Source organism: Odontesthes bonariensis, chromosome 3 (genome assembly GCF_027942865.1).
Source record: "Odontesthes bonariensis isolate fOdoBon6 chromosome 3, fOdoBon6.hap1, whole genome shotgun sequence".
Classification (NCBI taxonomy): Eukaryota; Metazoa; Chordata; class Actinopteri; order Atheriniformes; family Atherinopsidae; genus Odontesthes; species Odontesthes bonariensis.
This window is the reverse complement of record NC_134508.1, coordinates 26,827,754-26,855,162: the sequence shown is the minus strand read 5'-3', so window position 1 is coordinate 26,855,162 and position 27,409 is coordinate 26,827,754. Positions and strand designations below refer to the sequence as shown.

Sequence of the window (27,409 nt, the reverse complement as noted above, 5' to 3'; positions counted from 1 at the left end):
GAATACTCTATAAATGAAATATGCTACTTAATGAATCATTTTATGTCTCAAACACCTAGCGAAAGGAGAGCTATTTGAAAGTGATGAAGACATTCGACCCTCTGTTGAGTCAAACTACCAAACATAAAAGTCAAAGAGATGCTCTAACCAAGTCTTTTTGCATTATTCTAGAAGTCCTGTTTTATATGTATGTTCTGTGTGAAATAAAGATTACACATTTAAACAAGAGTCATGAGATCGCACTGGTTGAGACAGTCACTTTAATGGCAATAATTACAGATCTGAGTCACAAAAATAGCAGTCTAGATAATTACATAGCAGCAGGGACATTCATAGAAACATCTTGAATTCTTGCAAAGCAACAGTTTTACTTCATAAATATTCCTTTAGATAAATAAACTTCTTTGATGGGTATACAGATGAAACTTGTTCATATATAGCATCAGAACCAGGGACCTAAAAAGACTCAACAACCTGATAAGGAAGGCTGGTTCTGTTCTGGGGACGACTGTGGAACCTCTGGAGACAATAATGCAAAGAAGGATTTTGCATAAAATCAAGAGAATTATGGACAACCCTGAACATCCTCTCCATGAGACTGTTATCGGAAAACAGAGTCTCTTCAGTCAAAGGCTTCTTCAGTTTGGATGCAAAACGGACCGCTACAGGAAATCTTTCCTGCCCACAGCCATCAGCATCTATAATAACTCCTTGATTTAATTGAGTTACATCAACATTTAATTTCCCTCTGGGATAAATAAAGTATTTTTGAATTGAATTTGAATTGAATTGAATATATATATATATATATATAGCAAAAAAATGCATTTGTACTTGGCTGGAAACTTCAAAACAACACAGTTTGACAATTTAAGTGAATGTGAAGCTAAAACTAGGGTAAGAGATGTTTTTACCTGATTTATATCAGATTTTCTGCACAATGTACAATGACACAGTTTATTTTATATACCCTCCATTTAACAAATGTTGCACTATTTTGTTCAGGAAAACAAGACAAAATATACAAGAGTTCCAACATGTTGCTCTTTTAAAAACAGCTCAACGTTGCAACACAACCTCAGACTCATCCTCCAGCTTTGCTTTTCTCCAGTCGTGATAAGCGTGCCTTTTCTCTCCGAGAAACAGTTTGACATTTTGTGAAATGGTCTTCTTTGCTTTCGGGGGGGGGTTAACAGAAAGATAATTTCCTCCACACAGCTGTTCATTAAATATAAAGTTACTTCCGATAGTTGGTTAGCGTGTGCAAAGACGGGACGATTAACATTGCACACAGTCACACAGTACTTTTCTCTCAGGGGGCTTAAAAGCTCAGTTTTTATTTTCAAAGTGAAGGGAAGGCTCTAACTAGGGGGCCCTTCAGTTCTCGGTCAAACAAATCAGATGACGCTGTGCTCTCAGTTTTTGTAAATAATTGCAACCAGCTTTGATCAGTACAAGGACATGAATCTTCGCTGCTTGCTCAAATGTTGTCACAAAACCTTTCTTGATGCTCAAATCATCCGTAACAATCATGAATTTATCATCCAACACTCCTCGCTTGCAGACTGAGTAGCGCATGGAATTTGGCTCGTGTCCTCTCAAAACATTTGCCATCAATGTATTTCACTGAAAGGTTCAAGATGAGTCCCTGAACCTCGTCAACACATTAATTTGCTGACCCCAGCCTCCAATCAGCAGCTGCACCACTGCCAGACCCACCTTTTCTCAGGGGGTTAACTACTGTTTAACCTTTGCCTCTAAAGGAGTAGAGACATCGATTGTAGGCAGCAAAGCAGCCTTGGAGAATGAACCTGGAGTACATTTGTTTCACCAAACATCTGAACTTCCACCGGGTCAGATGGGCCTTCTTCTTGGGTTCAACCTCACCCTCAGCCTTCCTACTGGCTCTGAAAACATCAAACCAAAGACCCCCGCAGAAAATGAAGAAGATTCTTCACCCACACTGTGTTTTCAGGGCAGTAATCGAGTAAAAGATTAAATTCTTCGCAGACCAACCACCTGTCTGTTGCCATCACATGGTTACACTTTAGGTGTTTCTCCAATCAGATGTGCTTCATATATTATCCAAGCTACTTTCCACTGATGAAAGGAGGTTCCCACCTGATGACCCCAATGACATGTTGGTCAGCACTGCTCACTGATCTTTATAGGGAGTATAGGGAATTATTCACTGAGTCTGGTCCATTTTTTAGCACAAGTTTCTTGTGTTTACCTTAAATCCACTAAAGAGTTTGTGCCAGCCAGATAAAGTGCCTCAGCCAGAATTTGGAAAATGAGATGTATAGCACTGCTTGTGCCTTTTGATGGGGTCAGGAGCCCTTTGCATCACATTTTATGCTGGGCGCTCCTTTAGTGTAATTTTCCAACACACAGGGTAGCAATCTACCTTGCCATCTTGCTGGATGAGGATGTTTAAAAGAAACATCAAGAGTTCATATTTGATGTTTCTTGAGGTTCAGGAAAACATCATGGTTTGGGTTGAAATAGATGAAGATGTTTAGATTACCTTAATCAAATATGGGAAAGCACACGTTTCCCTTCTTGAACAAACTTCTCCATTTTCATGGTTACCAGTGTCATCATGTTCCACAACCGTATTAACAGAAAACATTTGTTTATGGTTTCATGTCACCAATTTCAGATGATGGACCCACATGCGTGTTGAAAAGCTACGATAAAGGTAGCTAGAATGTGTACTAAAATGTTGGAAGTGAAACAGGTTTTTCACAAGGACTAATGTTGTTCAGCCGTCTCTTGGCAATTCTCTGAAATGATCCAACTGATCCTGCTGCTCCTACCGGCCCTGCAAACATTTTTCACCATACATAGAATTACTCTTGTTTCTCATTCTTACATTAGTTCTCATTAACCTTTGTTTTAATTTGTTAATACTTCCCTACAGTTACCAGATGTTGCCCTTTTCTTTTCTTTTTTGTCTGCCTGCCAGTCTCTTACTGACCAGTCTGTATCATCTGGAAATAACTTCACAGAAAGGCTTTCTGTGAAGTTATTTCACTGTCCATCAACAAATCGGTTCAAAGAGGCAAAGAGCTGGAGCTGCCACGGTTGGTTTTCCTAACACCTAAAACATATCAGTAGCTGCCTGTACAAGATACAGTTTGTGTTGGAAAAATGGATTCTCTGGTGATCCAGCTGCCTCACAAGGTCTGCCCACCTTGTCTTTTCTGCTCCACAGTCAGTATCTCTGAGTAGTTCTTTGGCTTCCTGTCTGTTGCTCAGCTGTCACAAATTAGGCTCTCATCAAGACAAAAATATTTTCCTCTTTTTTTCCTTTTTTAATTCAATTTTGCAACTTTCTGTCACTCCAATTATCAAAGTCTGCCAGAGAGCAAGTTAGTTAGTGATGGGAAATTTGGCTCCTTGCAGGGAGGAAGATTTTAGGACTTCATTTATCTGTAAGAGCTTTTCAAAAGAACAGCACATTTTTCCTGTTGGCTTGACTCCAGTAGCCCCAACTGGCCTATGAATGCATATGTCTGTTAAATGACTGACTGACCAGGGGTTTACATAACTGAAGTATTACAATAACTTGATGGAGAAAAAAATTGCATATTTCAATGAGAAGTTTTTATATTTGGTTGAGGTGGTTAGGGCCCTTTATGAAAAGATTGAAGCATTTTTTCCTAATGAGGACTAACCATTTAAATTTAGCTATATCTGCTTCTAGAGAAAAATCAAAAGCAAATAGTTCCTGACTTTAAATATATATGTAAAATGAGTCTAATCTCTAAATATTATCCCAGAGTCATAAATATATTGACTTTCTTCATTCGAAACCAGTTTTTAGAAAATTGCCTGATTTTCATTTCTACTTTGCAATATTTTAAAAGTTTGATTCAAATGATCTTAGCAAATATATGGAGACACAGAGTAATGAAATTATAACATTACTTGGCAGTGGGGTAGATAAACAGTGCAACTCTTTCCGATATGTCCTGCAAATATTTTAGGGAGTTTTATTGAATAATCCTCTGGGGGAAGAAAAAAGATGACTGAAACCTCCTCTGAATTGCACTAGGCTCTGCATGTGCATCGCTCACACATAACACCACCCTACCAGTAAGGTCTCAGTCATTGGGAGCTGTTGCAGTGAAAGGAATGTGGTTCCTTCCATTTTCACCAAAGAGAATCAGTCATATGTGAATGAACTTTAAGTTGTTCGGGTTTGTGGTGAAGTTGGAGCCTCTCTAAGCGATCACTGGATGAGAGCCTGGTGCACCTGGACAGTTCACCAGCCCATCAGAGGGCTAACACAGAAACACAAACAGACACGCCCACATTTCCCTTGACATGCATGTGTTTAGGCATAACCCACACAGGCACCGGGAGAACGTGCAAACTACACACATGAAGGTCCAAGGAGTGGAACCCTCTTCCAGTCAGGAAACAATGTTGACCACAGCGCCACTGTGCTTTCTGCCGAGTTTATTTTTACTTTAATTTATTTCCAAAATGTCAAACGTTTGCCTCCAGATGGCAACACATTATCAGCTCTTATATTATGAGGTAAACAGACTCTTATCAGCATGTCCTATCCAAAAATGCTCATCACAACAGTATTTGCCAAAAAGGTTGAGACAGACTAAAAAGCATCAGTTTACACATTCAGTTCAGCAGCCTCTGTCGAGACCTAACAGTCGTGTTCAGTTTACCAAGGCATCCTAAGTGTGACGAGCAACAGCAGACATTCAAACCAGCCGTGGTTTTCTGCTGTGTTCAAAAGCTGTCCTTAGCCAGCGACTGTGTCCTCCCTTATGAGGTCAGCTCAGCTTTGATTCTCCTGTCATTACCTGTTAATAAAGGTAGAAAATATCAGTCCTGGCCCTAGCCATCTCGTTAATGACAACACTCTTCAGTGTGTCCGCCTGCAGGCTTGTGGATTGGCTACAGTGGTCACCTCACTTCAGCACACTGCTTCCATCCTTTCATCTTGCAGGACATTAATCAATGCAAGATGAGAAAGCAAAGCACTTCATCTACTGCCTTTCCATAATGTAAGTGTATCAAAGAGGGTTTTCTTTTCCGTTCTCTTGCATGTAATTGGCTATACCCAAAGGTTAAAAGTCTTGTAATTACTGTGTGCTGGAGTTTCCTCACAGGAGATCATATCAAGAAGGAAAGAGAGATTGTTATACAGATCAAACACTGTTTGGGGAATTCACTTATAGATATCGTGCAAATAGATATAATTTTTTGCTTCATGTGACAAATTGAACATGTCAAAAGTTTTCCCATCTCAGCCGAGTGCAAATACTTGGGAACCTCTCAAAAACTTGAAATTGTGGAAGCTGCAGAAAAAGGGCTTCAAACATGCAAAATGACACTAAAGTCAGAACTGGTAGAAACCTTCATGATAATACTGATATCACATCACTCTGCCTATAAAGATTGCTGGAATTTTGCACAAGCTAAAAAGTTTGAGGCCACCAATAATTTTCACCTGGAATATGGTTTCTTCCAGTAAATTGTCCTGACAGACGTGCAGATTTCTGCTGTGAGTATAGAGTAATAATCATTTGCAGAACATAGTAAAGAAACTCAGAAAAAAAGATCCACAAAAAGCGCTATAAAGTTTTGTAAATGTTGAATATTTAACCTCAATGTAAGTGTAAAAACATGAAAAGCTGCAGCTCTCCATGAATGTTAATTTAAGCTTAAAGCTGCAAAGATTTAACAGTCTTAAAGTCTTTAGGTAATTTCTTTTCACGTAACCGTAACCAAGCTCTCAGAGTGTGACTAATTCAGTGTAGCCTTACTTTAGCAAAAGCCCCAATCATTTATTTCATATTCTTCAATAAGAGTTTGATTTGTTCTCTATTTGTTCTCTCTTTTAACTTTTTTTATTTGCTTAAAAAAGATATATCAGACCAAAGATACCAGGGCAACTGTGTGCCGTATGTTCTCGGTCAATTCTGAAAGATCTACAGAAGAGATTTTTGAAAATAATTACTTTTTCAAGGGCAGGGGAAGCATTTAAACCCAGCTATATCAGCTTTAGCCTTCTTACAAGGTCTTATATTTTCTATGTGGTCTTTTCATTCTTGTACCCATTCTTTATCTGTTCTGGGATGCAGAAAAAAAGAACAAGTGACTTCATCATCCAGACATAATGCTTCAAACTTGAGAGGATACTCTAGCAAGTCTGAAACTTGGGTGTAGTCCAGGATATCATCCAATTTTCATACATCTACAGTACTGTATATGCAAATGTCTGTTTAATCACTCTGCACCAAATAAATTGGAATAATTTGTCAGCAAGATGTCTCAGTGGGACTAACAAAGTAAAACTTGTTCTTTTGATTTGAGTTGCTCGTGACAAAAAATAGTAGAACTTCTACCAGACACGACACTTCAGCTCAGGGTTCATTGGACTGCCTTTTTGGCACTGAAAGGCTTCTGAGAAGGCTTCAAAATTCTGGAGCGATCCGAGGACCCTGAGGACAAAAGAGAAAAAAATGAAAGCAATGAATAAAAGCGATATTAAAGAATGCAAAAGAAGCATTGGTTGGTTATGAGTCCATCATCCGAGTCCTCTTTTGGATCAGAAAGCTAAGCTGGGACTTTGGCACAAGTGACAATATAACACTTTCAGTTTGCACCATGTACAACTAAATTAAAGTGTAAACTTTGCCTCTAGGAAAATACTGCAAATTACTGTTGCAATAGCAATTTTTTGCAAGTTGAAGAAGCATAAATAAGTTGTGACATGCCAAAGCCTTTAAAGTGGTGTGGCTAACACGAGGCTCATAGCTACAATCCATCAGATGCACAGAGCATTTGTGTTAATCTAAAGTTTCTTTCCCAACAGTTCATTTGGATTGATGGAGGTTTAAGCGTTGGCACATTTTTGACTGTGCTTTGGCGTTTGTTCACTTCTTGGAAGCATGCTCTGGTCCAGTAATGGCTGTCAGACTTGTTTTAGATCAACAAGAGACTTCACCTGGTGTCCTGAATCTGGGTAAGACAGACTTGGTCTTATTCACTTCACACGTGATATAAACATGAAACTTAATCCACAACAGCTTCAGCTGTGTGCCATGAGCTACAGTTAGCATAAAGGTAAACTATTTGCAATATTCAATATAGTCACATGTTACTACACAATCAAAGTTAGTTGCCCGCTGGTCCAACAGAGGAGTGTCAATGGACTGGCTGATACTGACACACGTTTCACTGCATTTATTGTCAGACTCTCTTTGAGACTTTGATATGTTTCTGTATTTGATATGTTTTTCAGCTTGTCATCTGTTTGTGTGGTATAGCCATTATAAACTTTCTCTTTCTGAAAAGCCCTGTGCTTGCCCAGAGTGAGGAGGACGTGCAGATGTGTAGTTTACTCAGACCACTTGAATAACAATATGACTCGTGCATTCATTAAGCCAGATGGTGGTAAATAGTTTGTGCCAGCTGCATTTAACAAAACATTCTGTTTTCAGTGAATAGAGTCTTATTTAAATCTAGTCGGCTTTTAAATAACTGAAACACATCGATCAATGTCAGGACTTAACTTCAACTTGAGAAACAATGATTAAAGCTCCTGCATGAGAAACCCAGAGTTTAGCAAAGCAGGTAACTTTTAATCAAAAGTGAGGAAATTCGGCAGTAAATCTGACTTAAAAAAATGGATTCTAGTCTTTCCACAACTTAAGGATGAATGAATAAATGAATACATGAATAAATTAATGAATAAAATAAATAACCAAATAAGTGATTTGAAAATGTTATGATGTATTTTGCACATTAACTGTTTTCACTGCATATTAAGATGAAAAAAACAACAGACCGCAGTAATTGTTTTACGCCAGACTAACAATCGTGCAGATACAGAAATGTACTTGAATCAGTTGTAAAATAAAATATTACATCATACAATAAATAATAAGAAAAATACTTCAAAATACTATACATCTCCTACTATACATCTATACATCTATACATCTATACATCTATACATCTATACATCTATACATCTATACATAAAGCAACTATTCTACCTTGACTAATAATGGGTATACACCTTATTAATGTGCAATTTTCTCATTCAAAAATGTTTTTAATTTGACTGAAAACACATTAACATATAAAGCCCTTTTCACACATGCAATGCGTAACATCACTGTGTGAGATGGCATTCAGTCATTCACATAGTGGTCACTTTCTGTAAATGTTCCTCCCCCTTTATTCAGATGTGCCTGTGAAAGTGGTAAGTGCGTGGTATTTGTGATTAGCAGAGTGCAGAACGTTATAATTTAATAGTCCCTAACAGTTTTTTAACAACACCATGACATATTGCCATTATAATCTACATAGGCATACCAATATTTTCTTTTGCTCAGATGATGATTAAAACACAAAACTGTGCTGCAGCTATATTACTGTAGACATAATGAGGGCAGAAGAAAGATTGAACAGGGCTGTTAATCAACCCATCGTAGCTCTGTGAATCCGTCTTTAATGTGACTACAGCAACTTGCACTTGTGCCATGCTGAAAGTGATAAGTACACATTATTAAGTCTGACTTTGTCAGATTTCCATATCAAAATGTTCAGAAAAAGCGAGAAGAGGCATTGAAACGTTCATTTGCAACCAGTTTAATGAAAAGCTGTGCGTGTGTTAAAGGGACTTAATGCACTTTTAAATGTTATTTCCCTGTGTAGTGAAATAACCTCAGAAAACATATGTTTGAGCAGAGGAAGACTTTAATGATAGATTGTCAGAGGCTATGGAAATGTGTTGCCAGTGCTGTAATGTTAATACCTGACCTTACTGTAGTGGCTTACCTGTATTCTAAAGGACTGTGTGAGTCCGTTTTAATGGACTGGCTGGCATACTCAGGCCGATAAGCACCACACCACACCTTGAGAAAAAAAAGTATTGGTAGATAATTATATATAAAGAGTTCACGCATGTGAACTTTGCAATTTAAAAATATTGCACTCAATGCTTTGGTCATTACGAGACTGAATTGCAACATCAACCTAACTCAATAACCGTTTATGTTGCTGCTTTAGGCACAAAACACTCACTGCAGCCCTGATCCTACACAGAAGGTGTCGTTACTCAGAAAATGGCAGCACCACACCGCATGAATAGCACCAGTAGAAGTTGTACAGGAAGCACAGTATAGATGCACAAAGACTACACAGTTTCAGCTATAACTTTGAAGCAGTTTTGGATGTTTTTGTGGGTTTTTAATGGGTCGTACAAAAGCACTCGACAGGCTACAAATCTATCTATCTATCTATCTATCTATCTATCTATCTATCTATCTATCTATCTATCTATCTATCGTTCTTGTCAGATGCCGCCATTCACAAGATTTAGAACACAGAGCCTTAACTGCACCTAATATTTCTCCCCACATTAACTTCCACACAGTTTGGTTCAAATGATTTTACTCAACACTGGCTTTAAATATCATAACTAGTATAAATGTTTGACCTGGTTGATAGTTCTTGACAGTTATTTTGCTTTTGCTGTAAATTCTCTTGCTGTTTTGATGTTTCTTACTTTTTCCTCTTCCCATCACCCCGTCATATCAATTTGTCCTGAGCTTTGGCTCTGGTTAAATTACTACCTGCTCTCTGTTTACTGAAATGCTACATTCAGAAATAACATGTTCACTTATCACTTACTTGGGCAAAGTTAAGGAAGAAAAGTTGTTTCTGATCCATGTCTAAACCAGGTAGACGAGACTCTTCACCCTCCATTTCCACCCACTTTAGATAAGCCTGTAAACACACACCTCAACTTAAAAACACTACATTTAAACATTATGATCATTTTTCTTGTCACTCATTGTAGCCAAAATAGTTACATGTGGTAGTTGAGCAAGTGATAACCTACCTTATATGCTTGACGAACCCCTCCATTGTCTGCAATATTCTCCCCTAAAGTACTGATTCCACTGACCTGCAATCAGGAACACAAACAAACACAAACATAGAAGCATGAAAACACTCATTCTGGTCACATGATACGTGGTGAAACAAAAATAAAACACCAGCATTGCTCCTTACATTTTGTCCACCCGCGAGCTTCCAGTTGAAGTTGCCATATTGTTGCACCATGCACTGTGACTGATCTTTAAAGTGCTCAGCAGAGTAATTACTCCACCAGTTTAGCATATTACCATCCTTGTCAAAATTGCGCCCTTCAAAAAAAAAAAAGGACATCAACAAGTTAGTAAAATACTGTTTTCCAAATACGATGCATCGGAAATTGGCAATAACAGATTTGAGAGAATTGCTACTATAAAAGAACAGCATATTATGAACGATATACGTATCACTACCGTCTCACCATTGTCATCGAATCCATGTGCAATCTCATGTCCGATGACCATTCCAATTCCCCCAAAGTTAAGGGCCTGATGCTGGTGTTTACTGAAGAAAGGCGGCTGCAGGATTCCTGCAGGAAATACTGGAGAGACAGAAACAAGTGACAGTGTTCGGCAGAAATGAATGTCAGTCCCAAACATCAATGATCACAGAGGCTACCTGTAGCCCTACTGATTCTTCCGCAGCTCTTACCTATCTGGTTTCTGTTTGGTGAGTAGAAAGCATTCACAACAGCAGCGCCGATGATCCACCTGAGGAGCGTTTTCAACAGAATTGTGTGAAAAACTGTTCATAAATTATATTGAATCATTCACCTTAAAAAACACTGAACTTGAGACTATAAAAACAGTAGGGCGTTAAATTCCCCATTTTTGCATTCCTTTTCATTTTCTTGTGACAGAAAGAGGGACAAAAACATTATCAAAATCTTTTAAAGGAGAACTGCGGTATTTTCAACATTAAGCCTCCTTTATGAGTCGTCTGCAATGTTTTAGAACCCCCCTCACCACTTTTTTGATGTTTACTGCTGTCTCCGGTATTTGCCTAATTTTGATTCTTCTCAACCTGCTTCAGAATGGCAAGTACGGTGCATGTCCAAAAAGGTCCGTAAAAGCACCATAAACGTCCGTTTTCAAAATGATCAACTCACCGGAGTGGTTACTGGTGTACACTGGTAATCCATATCAAATTTCGTTGCGAAAAGTTGCTTCTGTCGTGTTTTATTTGACATTTTGTACTGGATGTTCGTTGATATTACTCCGCCACCGCTAAGAAAATAGTTCGAGCATGAACGAGCTGTCATCAGAAAAGAGGCTTAATGGTGAAAATACCGCAGTTCTCCTTTAAAAGAGATATTTGTGTGATCTCCCTGCTTGACTTCAGCTTTCATGCACTTTGGTCAAGAGCACCAAAATCGGATACAAAGACTGCCAGCTTGACTTTCACTAACAAGGAAAGCTTGTAATCTCTCATATATCTTCCACTTACAAATCAGGATCGACAGGCTCTCTAAGCTTCCTCAGGGTCTTCTGTGCTTCAGACTTTAGGTTCACAAGGATGTTCTCAAAGTAGAGTTCCTCACTGAAATTAAGCTAAGAAGAGAAATCGGTGATAAATACATACTTCAGACATTCACAAAGTGGCAGCAACAAGACTCAGTTTTTACTTACATGAGCATATTCCTGATCCAGCTTCTGGTTGCTTCCCTGTAGAATATGATCTGGATAGCCAATATGTTTCTTGATTGCCATTGCCTAAAGAGACGCAGAGCTGTCAGTGTGATAATACCTAACAATTTCTGGAGACTTGCTCTGATTTTCTCTTGCTTGTATAACCTTTTCTTTTGCCTTCTCCTTCGAGGGAACATCCATCCAGTTTAACTCTTCTAGCGTTTCTACGTAAGCTTTCTGGATCTTACCGATGAGGTCACTAACCTGTGAGCACAACACAAATGCAATGGTTGTTACCGTTGAGTGTCATCGCTGTCTCATGGCTATAGACACTGTATTGCACAACTAGTGAACACAGGAAACAAATGTCCAGAACATGGTGTATACTGACAAAATACAGAAATCAATCATCGGTATAACTGAAATAAAAAACATAGAAGATAAAACGAAACATCTGACATATACAACCTAAGGCTAGATGACTAAAACTGTGCACAAATTCCTGACTACAGCTGATGAAAAGTTGGAAACTTGGAAAAAAGATTTAGAAAACAGCACAAAAGCATTGTTTTTTTTTTAATATCATTCACTGTGCAATTTGTAGCACAAGTGTGCACAAGCCTTACTTCCACTGCCACTTTTAACCACGAGCTGATGAAGACCTTCCCTTAATTCATCGTTATAAAAATACTGCTTTCACCACAAGTAATGGGACACGGCAAAGAAAACAGCTGTGAAAAAGAGGGGCAATCTCACCGATCTAAACCGAGTCATTCATCAGAGAAGTAGACAAAACTAATTACATGATAGCTGATGTTTACAAGTAGCTGAAACAGCTTGTAGATGTAACAAAACCTGAACACCTTCTAGCTGAAGGAATTTAGAATTTTCAAAAATTGACTGATGAACAATTATACAACTGACCCACAGTAAGTTGTTGCTCCGGCTGAGGTTTCGTTAATCTATTTCTTGTGTCTTAATATGAAAAGAACAATCAGCAATGCATAACATTTTGATTTGATCAGCTGAAATCTAATCACAACGGTATCATCAAAGGTGTATTATAAACACAACATTGATATATCAATCTTTTAATTTCATGATTATATTCGGTTGTTTAACGATATCTCTGCTGTGGTTTTTGTGGTGGCAGACACTGACCGACATGCTCACAGGACAAAAACTCACCATCTGTTTACTCTCCCCTGCAAATGTCTCACGCACGTAAAGAGCTCCGACTGCATTCTCCATGCTGCTCTGGACATAACGGACACATTCTCGCCACCAAGCATCCTCCACGGTGGTCCCGTAGAGCGTCTGACCAGACACACACACACGCACACTTGTTATGAGTTAGGACATGCTCATGTTAACATGCGTTGTACTGTGTATGTCCTGCTCTTCGCACCTTTCTGTAACGGGCTCTGGCTTCTTTAAAGCGTCGGCTCAAGCTATTAACTCTGTCTATAATGAGCTGCCAGGTGAGATAGTTTTGCACAGTTCTGCAAACATAAAAAGAATTTACTAAATTGTCATGCCGCACTGTATCTTTTGTGTGATAATTCAATCTCCGTGGCCTCTCTTTGGACTCACCGGACACTGTGGCTGGAGAGAACTTCATTCATCTTCTCGAGGTATGGAGAGCTGTACACCACCACCTCCTCCTCCAGCTGAACATCAATAGACACACTTGACAGGACACCTTGAATAAATCGAGTCCAGTTGAAACCCTAGCAAACAAAGGCAAGACATTATGTTTTTAAGGTATTCACTTCTACTCAATAGTTCAAACACTATATTCTTACATGATTTACAGGACCTTGCAAGAACATATTCCCAGTTAAAAATGATTTCAGCTCATTAAGATCAACGACCAGTGAATTGGAGCTTATGATGTAGCCATCAGATATCTAACAACATATATCTAGGTCACCACTGCATCATGTAGAACATATATATTGTAGAACATGCTCATGGATTTATTTGTTTGTTTGTTTGTTCTGGGAGATGTGCATTATAAGTCTGTTGATTTGAACAGTCACTGATGTTCACTGATGTGATTTAACCCGCCTAACTGATTGTAAATATTAGTGTGCCTGCTTAATCATACGCAAATGTGTGAATTCACCTTCCTCTTTGTATCATCCTGAAAAAAGCACTCGCCACTAGGCGTGGACTTCTCTAACAATCCATCTAGGTCATGATGGCTTAAATAACATTTAAACGTATGGAGACCCTTGGTTTTAATTTTTATTTTATTTATCTCCTTCTTCTTTCTGAATTGTTCTCCCTTCTAACCAAAGAGCACTCAACATTATCTTCACAGTGTGACCTTTCCTCTGTAGTCCATAACTTTCTACATGAAGACACTGAGGTCCCTTACTGTTCACAGGCCCCCTGAGATGTGTTCACATTCTTCATCTGCTGCGTTTCATTTCTTAACAAGAGTATAGCACCGAGCTTTTTACCACCAGCCTGATAAACTGCCGTGTGGGCTTCACATAGCGCAGTTTCAGCCAACTGCCCTGCTAAAGAGCATCTCAACAGTAAGTTTGTTTTATAGAAACATCCTCATTCTCTCTTTCTACCAGGCTGATTGACTTAGATCAATTAATACCCAAGACTGAAGTGATATCATACTTACATTCATGCTGTATGTACTCTGCAGTTCACCAAGAGTCATCTTGTTGTAAAGAATGGTGACATCTTGCCGCTCCTCAGCTGGTGATGTCGCCTGATCAGCAACAGGAAGACAAAAAAAAAGCTTTCCATAAAACATTTCATGGTTCTGTATGTTCACATTTTCTGCTCACTTTTTTATTAGCGAGATCTCATTTGTCATGTTCTTGATAGGCATGAAGATAAAAAAAGATGGCTGACAGCTTTGCTAATTTGGCCAATTCACACTAAATGGAGCCCGGTTCTGTGATTTACTGGAATCAGGGAAGGTGCTCATTTTTCATCTTGTCATTATCATTTTTAAGCCCCAGTCCAGTTATTCAATTTCCTGTTGTGGCTGGCACTCACGTCAGCAATGTCTGTCTCCAGCTCCAGCACTTCCATCATTTCCTCCCACACTCGGTCGTCATCCTGAGTCAAATTCCTGTCCTCTCTGGTCATTTTGGCAATAGAAACCATGAAATGTAGGTAGGCCTCTCGAACCTATGGTACAATTACATGAGATATAAGTTTTGTTTTCACAACATAATCAAAGTTCCAAAAACACTTTTTTTTTAAAAATGTATTCAATGAATGTGACCAACTTCTTTGGATGCTGATTTTTATGATGTTACTCCATTGTTTTGATGGTCTGAACACTCCTATTGTACTGTGGTAGGCTGCTAATTTAAAACAAAACAAAAGAATACTATCTACATGATTTTATACCCCCGAAGAAAAAATTGAGAATGTCACCTTTTTGTAGTTTCCATCATTGAAATAGTAGTCTCTGGATGGCATTCCAAGTCCTGGCTGATCGATCTATCCAAAATATAAGAATAACAACAGCAATTAAGAATTTTTTCATGCTAGTAATCTGCATGTAATGCTTTTAACAGCTTAACGGTCAAAAATCAAAGAACTGAACTGGAATAATGATTATTGTCTGTAGCAAACGTCTGATAGAGCTTCAGAGGAAGGGCCAACAGCCACATTAACACTCATGGTCAACACATTTAGTGGAGGACAAAGAGTTCAAAGCAGTTCATCAGACGGCTGTTGAATTATTTAAATATGACCTAAAATGGACCTGAAATGGAGGGACTGATGGACAGCCACTGCCTTGGCAGCAGTGTGCCTGAAATCCCTGAGACAACATCAGTAAGAGACACTGACTGGTCTAATGAAATATCATATGAATTATATCTTTTATTTGCAATTCAATACATTAAAATGACACATGAAAAGCAAAAATCATGTAGAAAAGACAAGGCAAATGTGCCTGTAGTTGGGCACTCTTTAATGTGTCATGCCATGATATCACAGAGAACTGTATAGATGTACTGTTATTACCAAAAGCATGAGCATCATAGCTTACATGCACTTTGCTATAAATACTGTGTGCAGCAGTAAATATACGCTGCTATGGCTGTTTGATAAGCTCTGCATTATAAATGGCCCCATGTAGGCTGCCATGATGGATAATGGAGCAAGAACGAAGGGATGAAATAAGCCAATCACCTGCTGATTCGCAGGTTGCTATAGTGATTCCCACCTCTCCAGGAGAGAAGGTGGAGCAAACATCTACAGTTTGGGTGAACTGAACACAGAAAAGAGCCTCAAAACACTGTTAGAGCTTAAAAAGTACAAGTTTTCTGAAAAGGTTCACCCTGAGCGGTACAATCTTGTGCTGTAAACACAGACTTTTTTTTTTTAGTATGTATTGTACAGCAGTGATCACAGGTTAAATTGTCTAAACTCCCTTGTCTGTTTCTGTTTCATATGTATAATAGAAGCTTTCATTGAGTGAGTGGATTTTCTCAAAAATACTGAGTCCCATTGCAATGAAAAGTGAACAAAACTTTCTACATTTTGAAGTAAAGAGAAATTGTGTGCATGAAACAAGATTGAAAACACTTTTTTTTTAATTAAATTTTAGAGTGCAAAAGTTTGAGTGTGCATGGTCTCATTACTCATAACACTGACACACCCATCATAGACCAATAAATGAATCCAGAATGAATTCAACTAAAAATCTATAAAAGTCGGGAGATTTAACAGTTTTACCGACAATAATTTATTTGACCCATCATCCTTTAAAGAAGCACTTTTACGTCAAAGGCTTCTGGAAAAGCTCACAGGTTTCCTTCAAAAGATAAACGTATTCAGTCAGTCAGGCTGTAGGTTGTTCAAACAGCACCCTGCTTCAGACATGGTGGCTACACTCAGAAAACATTAGGTGTACAGTCTGAGGTGTGTAGTTTGCTTTTTGACATCATGAAGTTTGCCAGCAGACTTTGTGGTATGGCTGTTGGCTTTAGTTTGAGCTATTTATTTTTTAATGTTTATCAAAAATCATTTAAAAGCTTATATTTTGCTTCTTTTTTCTTTTTTTAACATTAAAAGTATGTCAACTAGTTTATTTCAACTTGCTGGGTCCTTCATGCCATTGGATTATTTTTTCTGGAATTTTGTGGAGTGACGTGTGTAATGAAACTATTGCTGGTGGCTGCAGGTGACCTGTTTACAGTTTGAGTGATGTTTTCATTGTGAAATAAAAATAATCCAGAGCAATATGTTTTTTTAAACATAATGGCCTGATGACACTTGGTTATTTCTCCGATTTTCCAAATCTCCCATTGTTGTGTGTGAAATTCATACAGATTTTCTTTCAAAAACACAGTATGAGGAATTGCCTGAAAAGTCACAGGAATTCCACCGTATTTGTGACGTGTTTTGAAAGATTTCTGTTTCAGTAAAAAAAAAAAAAAAACAACAGACAGATAATTCTGCAACTTGCTGGATTGAATCTTTTAATCGGATTTGCCCACAATTTCGAAAAAAACACGATAATGCCAACCTTATCGGTACCAAATGCATAATTCCATGTATATATTATTTGAGAAAGGACAAGCTGTTATCTCACATATATGATGTGGCGCTGAGAGTCCCGGTCATCTGTCCACACATACATGTCCAATATAACGTTCTTGTGGAAACGAGCGGTAAGTATAGCCAGTGTGTCCTCAAGGCTCCATGCTTCCTCTGAAACAGAGGGAGAAATAAGCATTCAATCTGAAAGCTTGTGTGTAGCTGTGAAGAACTGCCTCTCTGGCTCTGCTGCACATTCACTAGGCTTTATGTGTTGCCAGTTCTGTTTGAGACACTGTCCATGATTACACTTAATTAAAGTGGCAGGGCCATGAGAAAGAGTGACATTGACTATTTAAAGCATCCTTCAGAGTCCTGATTGAGGACTTGCTCCTCGCCCCACGCATCACCCTCCCAAACTCCCCACCTGACTGCTCAGCTGAAAAGGCTCGACGGGCCTCTTGATCCCACCAACAAAGCATGTACTCAGCAGTTCAATGAGTGCAAATATAGCTACACAGGCTCTGTGTGAACACATGTATTTGAGAAGTTAGGATTTATCGTATGTGCAGTCGTTCCGGTTTGTATAGGTGACCTTGTGTGTTTCAGAGCGATATTTCTACCTGTGGTGGTGTTCCAGTCCTGTGACGCCACAGGCCAGTCCCCGATACTGTCGATGAGCTTCAGGAGGGGCTGGGAGTCGCGCTGCTCGATGAGACCTGCAGATACAACACAACCAACTAATGCAGTGAAACAACATTCATGACCTCTGAAACTACAGAAAAATCCACAAGAGAGAAATCATTATCTTAAATGAAGTGTAATCGGAGCTGTGCAAAGGAGCCTGTTCAATTTTTTTGAGTGTCACCATCACTAATATGAGCAACAATGGGTACAGAGGATAAAAACTCAAAAGATGAGTTTTAATTTTAAGCAGCAAACAGACATATCTAAAAAGACAGTTCTCGATACCTCATAGCGCAGAAGAATAAAAATAACTAAATTTCACATATTTTGGTTGACTTAATTTTCTTTTTATCATGATAAACAAGTCTTTTTCAGTGAAACATTGTTTTGTTGGTATATTTCAGCACAACTATATATCATGTCACCAAAGCTGTCAATCTCATCACTACACGATCATAAATAATTACCAATAGATTAGGCAGTGAAGGCTGTAATTAATTTTGATCTTCCCATGTTGTGATTCATGTTTTGGTGAAAAAGGTTTTATTCAATACATCTGTGCATTCATCCTTAGCGATATTCTTGCTTGTGCTAGCTGTGTTAGCATCATGACATCTCAGCAGTTGAGTCGTCAGACTTGTCCACAGGCCTTACAAATGGCGAGATCTTTGTCCAATCTTCTTTTTTTCTTTAAAATTCAAACGTTTACCATACTCTAAATTTTAGATTTTATGGTACGCAGTACAATAATGTCAGCGTAGCTCATCATGTTGTTTATGTTTTTACTACGCAAAATATGATACAACCAACTTCCAACTGAAGAATTGAGAATTGTCTAAGCAATCTAGCATTTTTATTTTTATTTTATTTTATTTTATTTCTATTTTTATTCTTATTCTTATTCTTATTTTTATTTTTACTGTCTGTACGCTGCTACTGCAAAGCAATTTCCCAGCTGGGATGAATAAAGTAGTTCTATTCTATTCTATTCTATTCTATTCTATTCTAGCAGTCTGTGATCAATGTTTTTACACCTTTGATATCAAAACTGGGTACAGAGTCTTAACGGGGTTTACTTACTTGTACTTAAAAACATAAAGACCCTTAAATATCTTAAATCTAAATTGGCGCACCCTGCCTACATCCTGGCAAACAAAGACTGAGTGACATGATAAACTGTTTCTGGTTTTTACGAGGGAAAACACCAGCGTTTAGACATTTCATAAAGAGTCTTACTTTCATTCATACAGGATGTGTAAAGGACTTTGGCTTTCTTGATGGCATCTCTGTCCTCTTCATTCACTGTCTCAAGAACACCTGCAACAACAAGCCATGTGCAAACATTTCCTGTGTGAATGAAGCCCACGCACTGCTTCGAATACTGCAGCCCACTGAGCAGAAAAGGTTAAAGGTAAAGCCCAGCTGACCTTTGAGGACAATCTCAAGCTTGTCTCTCAGAATGTCAAAAACGCTGTGTCGGGAGCTTGCCTCAGGGATGACATGTCGCTCCAGCCAACCCCCGCAGGCATACTGGTAGAAATTATCACAAGGCTTCACAGACTTATCCATGTTCTGCAAGAGCCGAGCAGCTGTAAGGCATCACAGAGAAAATTGAGAGGAAGAGAGACAGAGGGAGTGCATTGTAAAGACTCACATGTGGCTTGACATGTGGCTTTTGCAAAGGGTGGGGGTGATTTTGTTTGCAAAATAAAATAGCAGGGAGTGAAGAGAAAAAAAAGCAGTTCCTCTCACCTGCAGTAACACAGTCCGCAGTTGTGCACACATTGTTGAGGCTGGAGCGAAACAGCTGGACTGGAAAAATCAGTGTCAACAGTTATGAAAGACCATGAGGACTCTTTGATAAATTACATCCCAGCTGAGACAGAGAAGATGCTGTTGTGTAACACAGCTAATTCTAAGTAGCCGAAATCTGCTGTCTGTGTGCGAGAGAAGTAATGTCTATGTCAGCAGTGACTGTGGCCTTTCACTTTTGTCTGGCACTGCTGATCAGGCAGAAAAGGGATTTGCAGCATTAATGTGTCTATCAGAGTTGGAGGCTTCAATATGGCACATGCCAGCCTGTATTTTGTGTTCACTTTACAAAATTAGACTCACCTTCACCTGCTGAGCTCAAGGAGACGCTCGGCCTGCTTGATTGTTCTGAGTTGAATGGAAGAAACATGTTTAAAAAAATGTTATTCTGACATTTAAAGGTAAATGAAATAACTTCTTTAGAGAAAAGTGTGCAGAACTGTTACTTTGCAAGCCAACAAAAATAATGTTTCCACTTAAATAAACTCACCACAGAAGCTGAAATAATTTTCCTACTTAAAGTTGGACCGGGTTGTGTAATGAACATTTAGTATCATCAGGTTTTGTCTTGATTTTGCTAATTTTCATGACCAGCGTTCACCCTGTACTCGCTGTACAGGCTGTACAGTTGATTATGGTGGAAGCATAGTGTTGCTGTAGCTGCTCTTAGAACAGTCCACATGTGTAACATGTTCAGTGTTAACACAGCAATAATCTAAAAATTGACATTTAAGTTGAATGAGAGCAACTTAAATGTGAATTCAGCCGTATCATCATGCAATTGTATTTAATTGTTTTTACAAAACTTTGCAAAGCTCCCCTACAACTCTTTGAGCTAAGCCGAATGAGAGACACTGATTTTTCATGTTTTTTTGTTCAGCACAAAGATTCACTGACTATGTAGAGAGCCATCACTGTCTGATTGAATGATTAATATTGAATGAAAGGTCAAGCTCTTTTCATGTACCAATGCAGTCGTAAACAAACAGACCAGGGAGACACTTGTCATCACTGCTATCTGGATCTATCCACAGTGAACATGATAGAGCTTTTACCTTTCAGTGCCGATGTGTAGAGGACGACCAGTCCGGCCAAAGCACAGCTGACCAGCAACAGCAGCACAGAGAGGCCGATCTCTGCAACAGTCCAACGACGCTTTCCAGGTTTACTTGATTTCTCCATGATATCCATTTGACTTTCGGATTTGCCCATATTCCTCCTAACTGCCGGCTCTGCAGGAAAGACACCGTTAAAAGTGTGGGATGGTCCAGGCGCAGAGCTTCCACTATGTGTGTGCGTGTGTGCGTTTGTGTGGGCTGTGCAGCGATCCATCGGTAAACTGTGCCAGCTGACCTGCAGTGAGTGAACTTCAACTGCTGAACACCTACAACAACTTCACAGACAGGAGTTAGGAAACTGTTGGTCTTTTTGCACAAACACAGTTTGCTGCTCTCATCGAAAGCGATCTGGAACATTTCAGCTGATGTCATTATTATTTTTTCTTGGTATCCTCAATAAAGCCTAAGTATATACAAAAAAAAAACTCACATCAATTTCTAATTCGTTCATTTAATTGATAAGAAGATATTTAGTGCTGAATATATAAAAATTCTGGTTTTCTCTTTCAAACCAAAGTGTGTGATAAGAGGTTACTCATAGATACTGTTTTATTGTATATATACTGTTATTGTCTCACTTTCACAAGATAAAAAGGTGGGGAACATATATCGTGGACATGTTTGATAGATGATATATTTAATAAATGAACAGCACAGGTTATCTTTGACATAAGTTATGCAGCCGAGTTTCAGACAAAATTGGGAGATAGCAACATTGGTTCACTGTGTAAAACATGCACAATTCGGAACTGCCAACATTTCATGAAGTTGTGTTTAAAGCTGAGAAAGAGTCCCTTTGAACTCAGTCTATGATCTGTCCCTAAACATAATGAAGAACAAACAGTGACTGAAAACAAAGTAAAAAAGTACTTGAAAATGAAAATGCTGAAAAACATAAAGGTGCCAGTTGAAAATGAACTCCAGTCTCTGGATGACAGTGCTGATATGACTCATGCCATTGTCACAAACTCCCACCTGCAAATTAAGACTTTGGGACTTTTTGGGTCTCCAAACAGAAATAAACTTAACAGTCTTATGGTGTGAATGTATGTCAACAGAAAAAAATAGGCCAAAAATGAAAAGAACGATTTAGATGCCTTAATGTAAAACTTTTTGCACAGTGGGCCAGAGTAGCTATAACTTATTTTGATATGGAAATGGGTTGGAACTCACTCAGGTGTGAACAGAAAACTAAAATACACCAAAGGGGCCTTTGTGGTAGACTTGTATCAAAATACATAATTTACTATCTATTGGCTTTCTATGACTTTCTGCTTGTAGCCTGGTGCTGATGTGTCACTGAATGATGCCTTGGTTCTTAATTAGACTATTTTATTGTAATAAGTACAGCTTTACAGGGCTCAGCCCACCTGTTTTAAAAACTTTACTCATTACATTTTGCCCCACTCAGCAGTCCATTTACAAACGTACTTCTAGATTTATCGTTGAGCTCCATATGTGGTTAATCTGGCCAGTTATTGTGCATCGAATGTGACATTCTTTCTCTAAACAATTTGGTAAACAGTAAATGAACCATTATACTTACTTTCTCCGACCATTATTGTTTGAAATGTTTGGCCCCACCTTGCCCCTCATACACATATACAGTACACCCACGTCAAGCCATAAGCGTATTAGAAGAGAGCTAATTTCTATGCAAAATAATTGCGTATGTGTGAACACAATGTTGCAGATGAGCATTTGTGCAGAGGACAAAACAGCAATCAACCAGTGGCTTTCAGCAGCTTTGCTTTGTATCTATTCACTCTGCAGCACCTGTTTCCTCCATAACCATCCCCATCACCCCATCATTAGGTCTGCTGGGGGATGGGCTGTAAATCAGAGGTTCATACTGCTTCGCCCCATTAGCCCTTCCTGATGAATACTCATGGGCACATGTGTGCCGCTAAAGTGATGAACAGCAGTCAGGAGCTTGTTGGAGTTCCGCTGCCATCCACAGACTAGACCAGCATCAGAATGCGCAAGAAGACTAACTGAGGCATAATCCTGCTGGACTGCACCACACATAGGCCTCAGTTTATGGAAAACTGTGCAATGATGTGCAGTCTGGTGTGTCAACACAATATCTGCTCACGACCAGAAGGAGTTTTTAACATTTTTAAATGTCTTCACATGACCTCACTGACTACAGTTTGTAATACCATATGTATGTAGTTATGTCTATAAAAGAACATTATCTTATGTTCATGTATTATTTCTTATTCAATGCAATACAATATTATTGAAACATTTTAATCCTCAATGAAACGTCTTTGGAGGAGATTTTTATTTTTTTTCAGAGCAGTTATGGAGATTATTAGATTTACTTCAACAGAGCAGCATGTTTCAGAAACACTAAAATTATGTGATGTGTTGCACCTAAAACTACAGAAGCCCAGAGCGGACGTGTTACGTCTAAACTTTTTTTTGATGGTTTTCTCGAGATAACGAGTTAATTTACCGATGGTTTTCGAGGCCACTTTTTCTCCCCAGTCCGCCCCTGTTTATATGTGTTTTATGTGTTCGCAATTTGTTTGTCTTGTAGAGATAACTTTTATATCAGCCCCCGTCATTTAAGGAGACTGCTGGCTCGACTGCAGCTCAATAGGCGTTTACACCTAAGTGATCCTGCTGATATAGTTAACTTCATCTGTGACCAGCTGAGGGGACCAGGCTGTCTCCCTGGTTACCGAATGATGCATGAGATGTGCCATTATCGTTTTCTCGAGTAACGAGATAAATAACTTGTTATCTCGAGAAAACTAAATGCTTGTCACACCAGCGGGATTTGCTTTGTGCATTTTCACAGGCAGAATTGTTACACAAACGCTCCACATTCCATGTTTGATTCATAGGCTACTTTATTTTCAATGAAAGGGGGGTAAAAATGGGTACATCTTTGCCAGAAATACATATAAACACAAATAAACAGGGGCGGACTGGGGGAAAAAAGTGGCCTCGAAAACCATCGGTAAATTAACTCGTTATCTCGAGAAAACGATCATTGTTTTCTCGAGATAAAGACATAATTATCTCGTTATTTCGAGAAAACCATCAAAAAAAGTTTATAAGTACCACGTCCGCTCTGGGCTTCCGTATAAAACTGAACACAAACAAGCAAGTTCTTAATTATCACATAACAAAGAACATCAGAGTTTCTTTCTGGATTTTACTTGTAATTTTTATAAAGTGTAATAACCCTAAGAACAGAGTTATTTGTTGCATTTATTTTAGCATTTTTCTATTGTTGAAGCATCATTTAGCCATGATGACATTGAATTAAAAACTAGCAAAGCATTTAAAAGGTAATCCGAGGAAGCATTATGGAATTTTTACTTTGTAGACTGGGCTGTTTATTGAAACTAATCTGTGATACATCTCCTATGACACCACAGAATTAACAGAATACAGGGGTTTATGATCCCTAGCAAGATGTGTAAAACTGCTATTTTGTTAAACTTACAGCCGGTCATTGCTGTGAGTGAAGTCAAACAGTTTAGCCTGCATTTGTAACCAAAAGAAGCCTCGTGATCAGAGGCGTTTTATTCCATATACCACTTCAGCTGTATGCGGCTTTCCCCAGTTTGTGTACAACTAGGTCGTGCTGCCCTTTTTAAACAGAGCGACCACTCAGAAATGTTTAATGTACAGACAAATGTTTAATGTCCCTTAAGCCTTAAACTTAAACTACTTTTTGAAACTTCCACTGGAAAAACATCCTCAAACTGTAAAGCCAACTCAGCAGCCTTTTGGCTTCATGGATAAGAGATTCTTAGGATGCTTGAAGAAAAGACACTGATGTCAATGCAGCTGTTCCAAAAATTGTCATCTGCAGGTCAGGTCTTTTTTTCTTTCCCACAACAAATTAATCAATTTTGATCATAAGAGCACAAGGTGACCTAATCAGTGAATGTGCCATGGTTTGAAAAATGTTCAAAAGCAGTGAGCCCTGGTACAAATTGGTCCAGTTCTCAATAAAAGCTGGTTATACTTACTCACCATAGTAAGTTACCATTGCTTGATGAAAAAGAATGTTTGCACATTTGAAAAGTGGGTTTTATATTATGGACATTACACCTGCAGAGCACATATGACATATTGTGAGTCCCAGAGCAAATAAAATGATGAGTATATGTTGAAATATTGTACGCCTTCAACTTTGACCTAGCGCAAAACTGTGAAACATTGAGATTTTACTAACTGCGTCTAACGTGGATAGGTTAACACGTACAGACTACAATACACAGTAAAAGAAAATAATCTAGCAAGCACCAGTTTGTGCAGGCAAAGCAATTTCATATCTCAGTTTTGTGGGGTCGAGCACACTTATGTCTGCAAAGTGGATTTTTGCGACACATATACACCACTTGGGTACTGTTTTCACACCCGCTGTACCCACTTCAGTTGATTATGGTGGAAGCATAGTGTTGCTGCAGCTGCTCTTAGAACAGTCCACATGTGTAACATGTTCAGTGTTAGCACAGCAATAATCTAAAAAGGGGATTTTGTCAGTTGATGCTGGAGTTATAAAATCAGGATTTTACTGTAGCAGAGTGACAGTCTGGAAATGCTTAAAGCCATATTATCATGCAATTGTGTTTAATTGTTTTTACAAAACTTTGCAAAGCTCCCCTACAACTCTTTGAGCTAAGCTGAATGAGAGACACTGATTTTTCATGTTGTTTTGCTCAGCACAAAGATTCACTGACTATGTAGAGAGCCATCACATCATCACTGGCAACAAAAATACATTACAGTGCTTGTTTAGTAGAAAACTAAGCCTGTTTAAACACAAGTTAAAGAGCCCAGAGCTAAAAGAAAAAAAGCAAAGCAAAACAAACAAAAAAAAACCTAACTCCAGCAAAATTGTCACATAATAATTTCTGTCTTTCTCTGTCTGTTCGTAAGCTTTTAGAGGGGAGATAGTCAGCCCAACTGTCTGTAACAGTTGGACTGACATTTCCTTTCTACCTTTGTCTGAGCAGAGAAAATACTTACTTGGATAAAATATCCTGTTCAGGAGATATGTAGCCCCAGAGGGTGGCACAAAACAATAGGACATAGACAGTTATACGTGAAGAAAAAGAACAGGTTGTACGAAAAATAAATACAGTAGAGAAAAAAAAAACATGAATTAACATGAAGTAAGTAGTAAAACTTACTATCATTTACTTTACGTATACTGTATAATGTTTTACTCTGCATATGCACTGCTCACAGGGTTGTTGTTTTTTTTACTGACATGTACGTATTTACAGAGTTGAGGAAGAGGCAGCCCTGGTTGTGGTTTATATATTTATCATAAGGGCCCTCTCAGTCAGCAGTGAGAGGAGCATCAATGTCGAACCATCTGACTGACGAATCAATTCAGCATCAAGATTCTGAGTTAAAATTCAGTTCATTCATGAGCTGAACACCTCTCAAGTAATCTCAAGTAATTTTCCGCGAATGCCCTCCACATCTTTGACATAGATGGGGCAAGTAAGGCATCAAGTTTCTAAAAGATACGATGCATGCTACAAATATTTAATATACTAGTGGCAAGGTCAGCAGGTCTACTAAAAGGTCAGAGGGTTAGTGTGTCCCTGAAAGTGAGACTAATCTGTGCTAACTGTTTATAAAGCTCCTTGTTTTGAGCAAATTAAGACCACATTGTGTTCAGTGGCTGGTACTGTTATTCTCTATACAAACAAAACAAGGATTAACTCACAGGTCAGGCCATGCCATTAATCTGCACACTTTCACTTACCCAGTCTCATTCACTGATCATAAACTCAACATGGAAAAGTTACTGTATTTTCCCCATGCAAAGACATTTGAGCAGCTGAAAATCAAAGTGCATGCAGGATTTTTATTCTGTGTTGGGATGGCTGAGATTCTGACATGTGGGATACCTAAAGGCAGCCGTATCTTGTGGCTAACTTTAACCACTTTCACTTTGGCAATTGACAGCTAACAGGAATAAAAGGGGCTTACCTTTGTAGGTGGATGGAAGAGGTCCCTGAGCCGTTCCCCCACAGTGCGCTAATATCTCAAACACCCCTGCTGAGTATCCACTCAGAGCTGGTGTGTGGAGAAATGAGTCTGTGCTGCCGGCTGCAGGAGACGTTATCCAGTTTTGTGTGCCGCTCAGAAAATGAGTGAGGCAGCTGAGAGGGAGGGAGAGTATGAGAGGGAGGGAGTGAGGAAGAGGAGGCAGATGGGAGGTGATAGCACTGGATTGTTTGTGATTACATGACTGTGATAAGAAAAAATGTTGGGGACTTGTATGTTGTGAGGGGTTTAGGTAGGTATTATATGTGTCTGTGTGTAGCTGAGGGGTCAACTGGATGCTGGATGTGTTACAGAGAGCATTGGTTCCTTTTCTCACTGTGGAGTGTCCCCAGCTGCTGAGCAGATGGAACAGAAAATCTGGAGAGCTCACACAGAGATAAGACAAGCATGCTCTTAAAGCGCTCCGCTAACAGATAAACCAGAAACACAGTAGTAGAAACACCTATTTTTGCTGTTTTACATTATCCCAAAACCCATAAAGCTGCAGATCTACAGTATGCTTGCCAGTTATCATCAAAACAAGCATCACTCACCACCGGTGCCCTTGTCATCCCTCTGTCCTCTAGTGTCATGGACACCTCGTCTGCAGGGGGAGATCTCTCATGTCTGCGAGGTATCAGGTGGGGATTTGGACTCTGGCGAGGTGTCAGTTTGAAA

At 38.9% G+C, this 27,409-nt stretch overlaps 1 protein-coding gene across 1 annotated transcript; it reads right to left on the bottom strand.

The window, feature by feature from the left end:
* Positions 1–243: 243 nt before the first annotated feature.
* mmel1 (membrane metallo-endopeptidase-like 1) lies at positions 244–26,818 on the bottom strand. The gene is made up of 24 exons (XM_075461339.1): positions 26,675–26,818; positions 20,636–20,812; positions 19,884–19,928; positions 19,521–19,580; positions 19,196–19,357; positions 19,005–19,085; positions 17,705–17,800; positions 17,137–17,255; positions 14,967–15,032; positions 14,580–14,714; positions 14,197–14,286; positions 13,146–13,282; positions 12,961–13,054; positions 12,741–12,869; positions 11,718–11,816; positions 11,553–11,636; positions 11,371–11,474; positions 10,576–10,634; positions 10,346–10,465; positions 10,063–10,196; positions 9,890–9,955; positions 9,679–9,774; positions 8,824–8,900; positions 244–6,476 (listed from the first exon to the last, which is right to left on the bottom strand). The coding sequence occupies exons 2-24, from the start codon at positions 20,790–20,792 to the stop codon at positions 6,377–6,379; spliced, it is 2,310 nt and encodes a 769-aa protein (XP_075317454.1). The 5' UTR covers positions 20,793–20,812; positions 26,675–26,818; the 3' UTR covers positions 244–6,376.
* Positions 26,819–27,409: the final 591 nt, after the last annotated feature.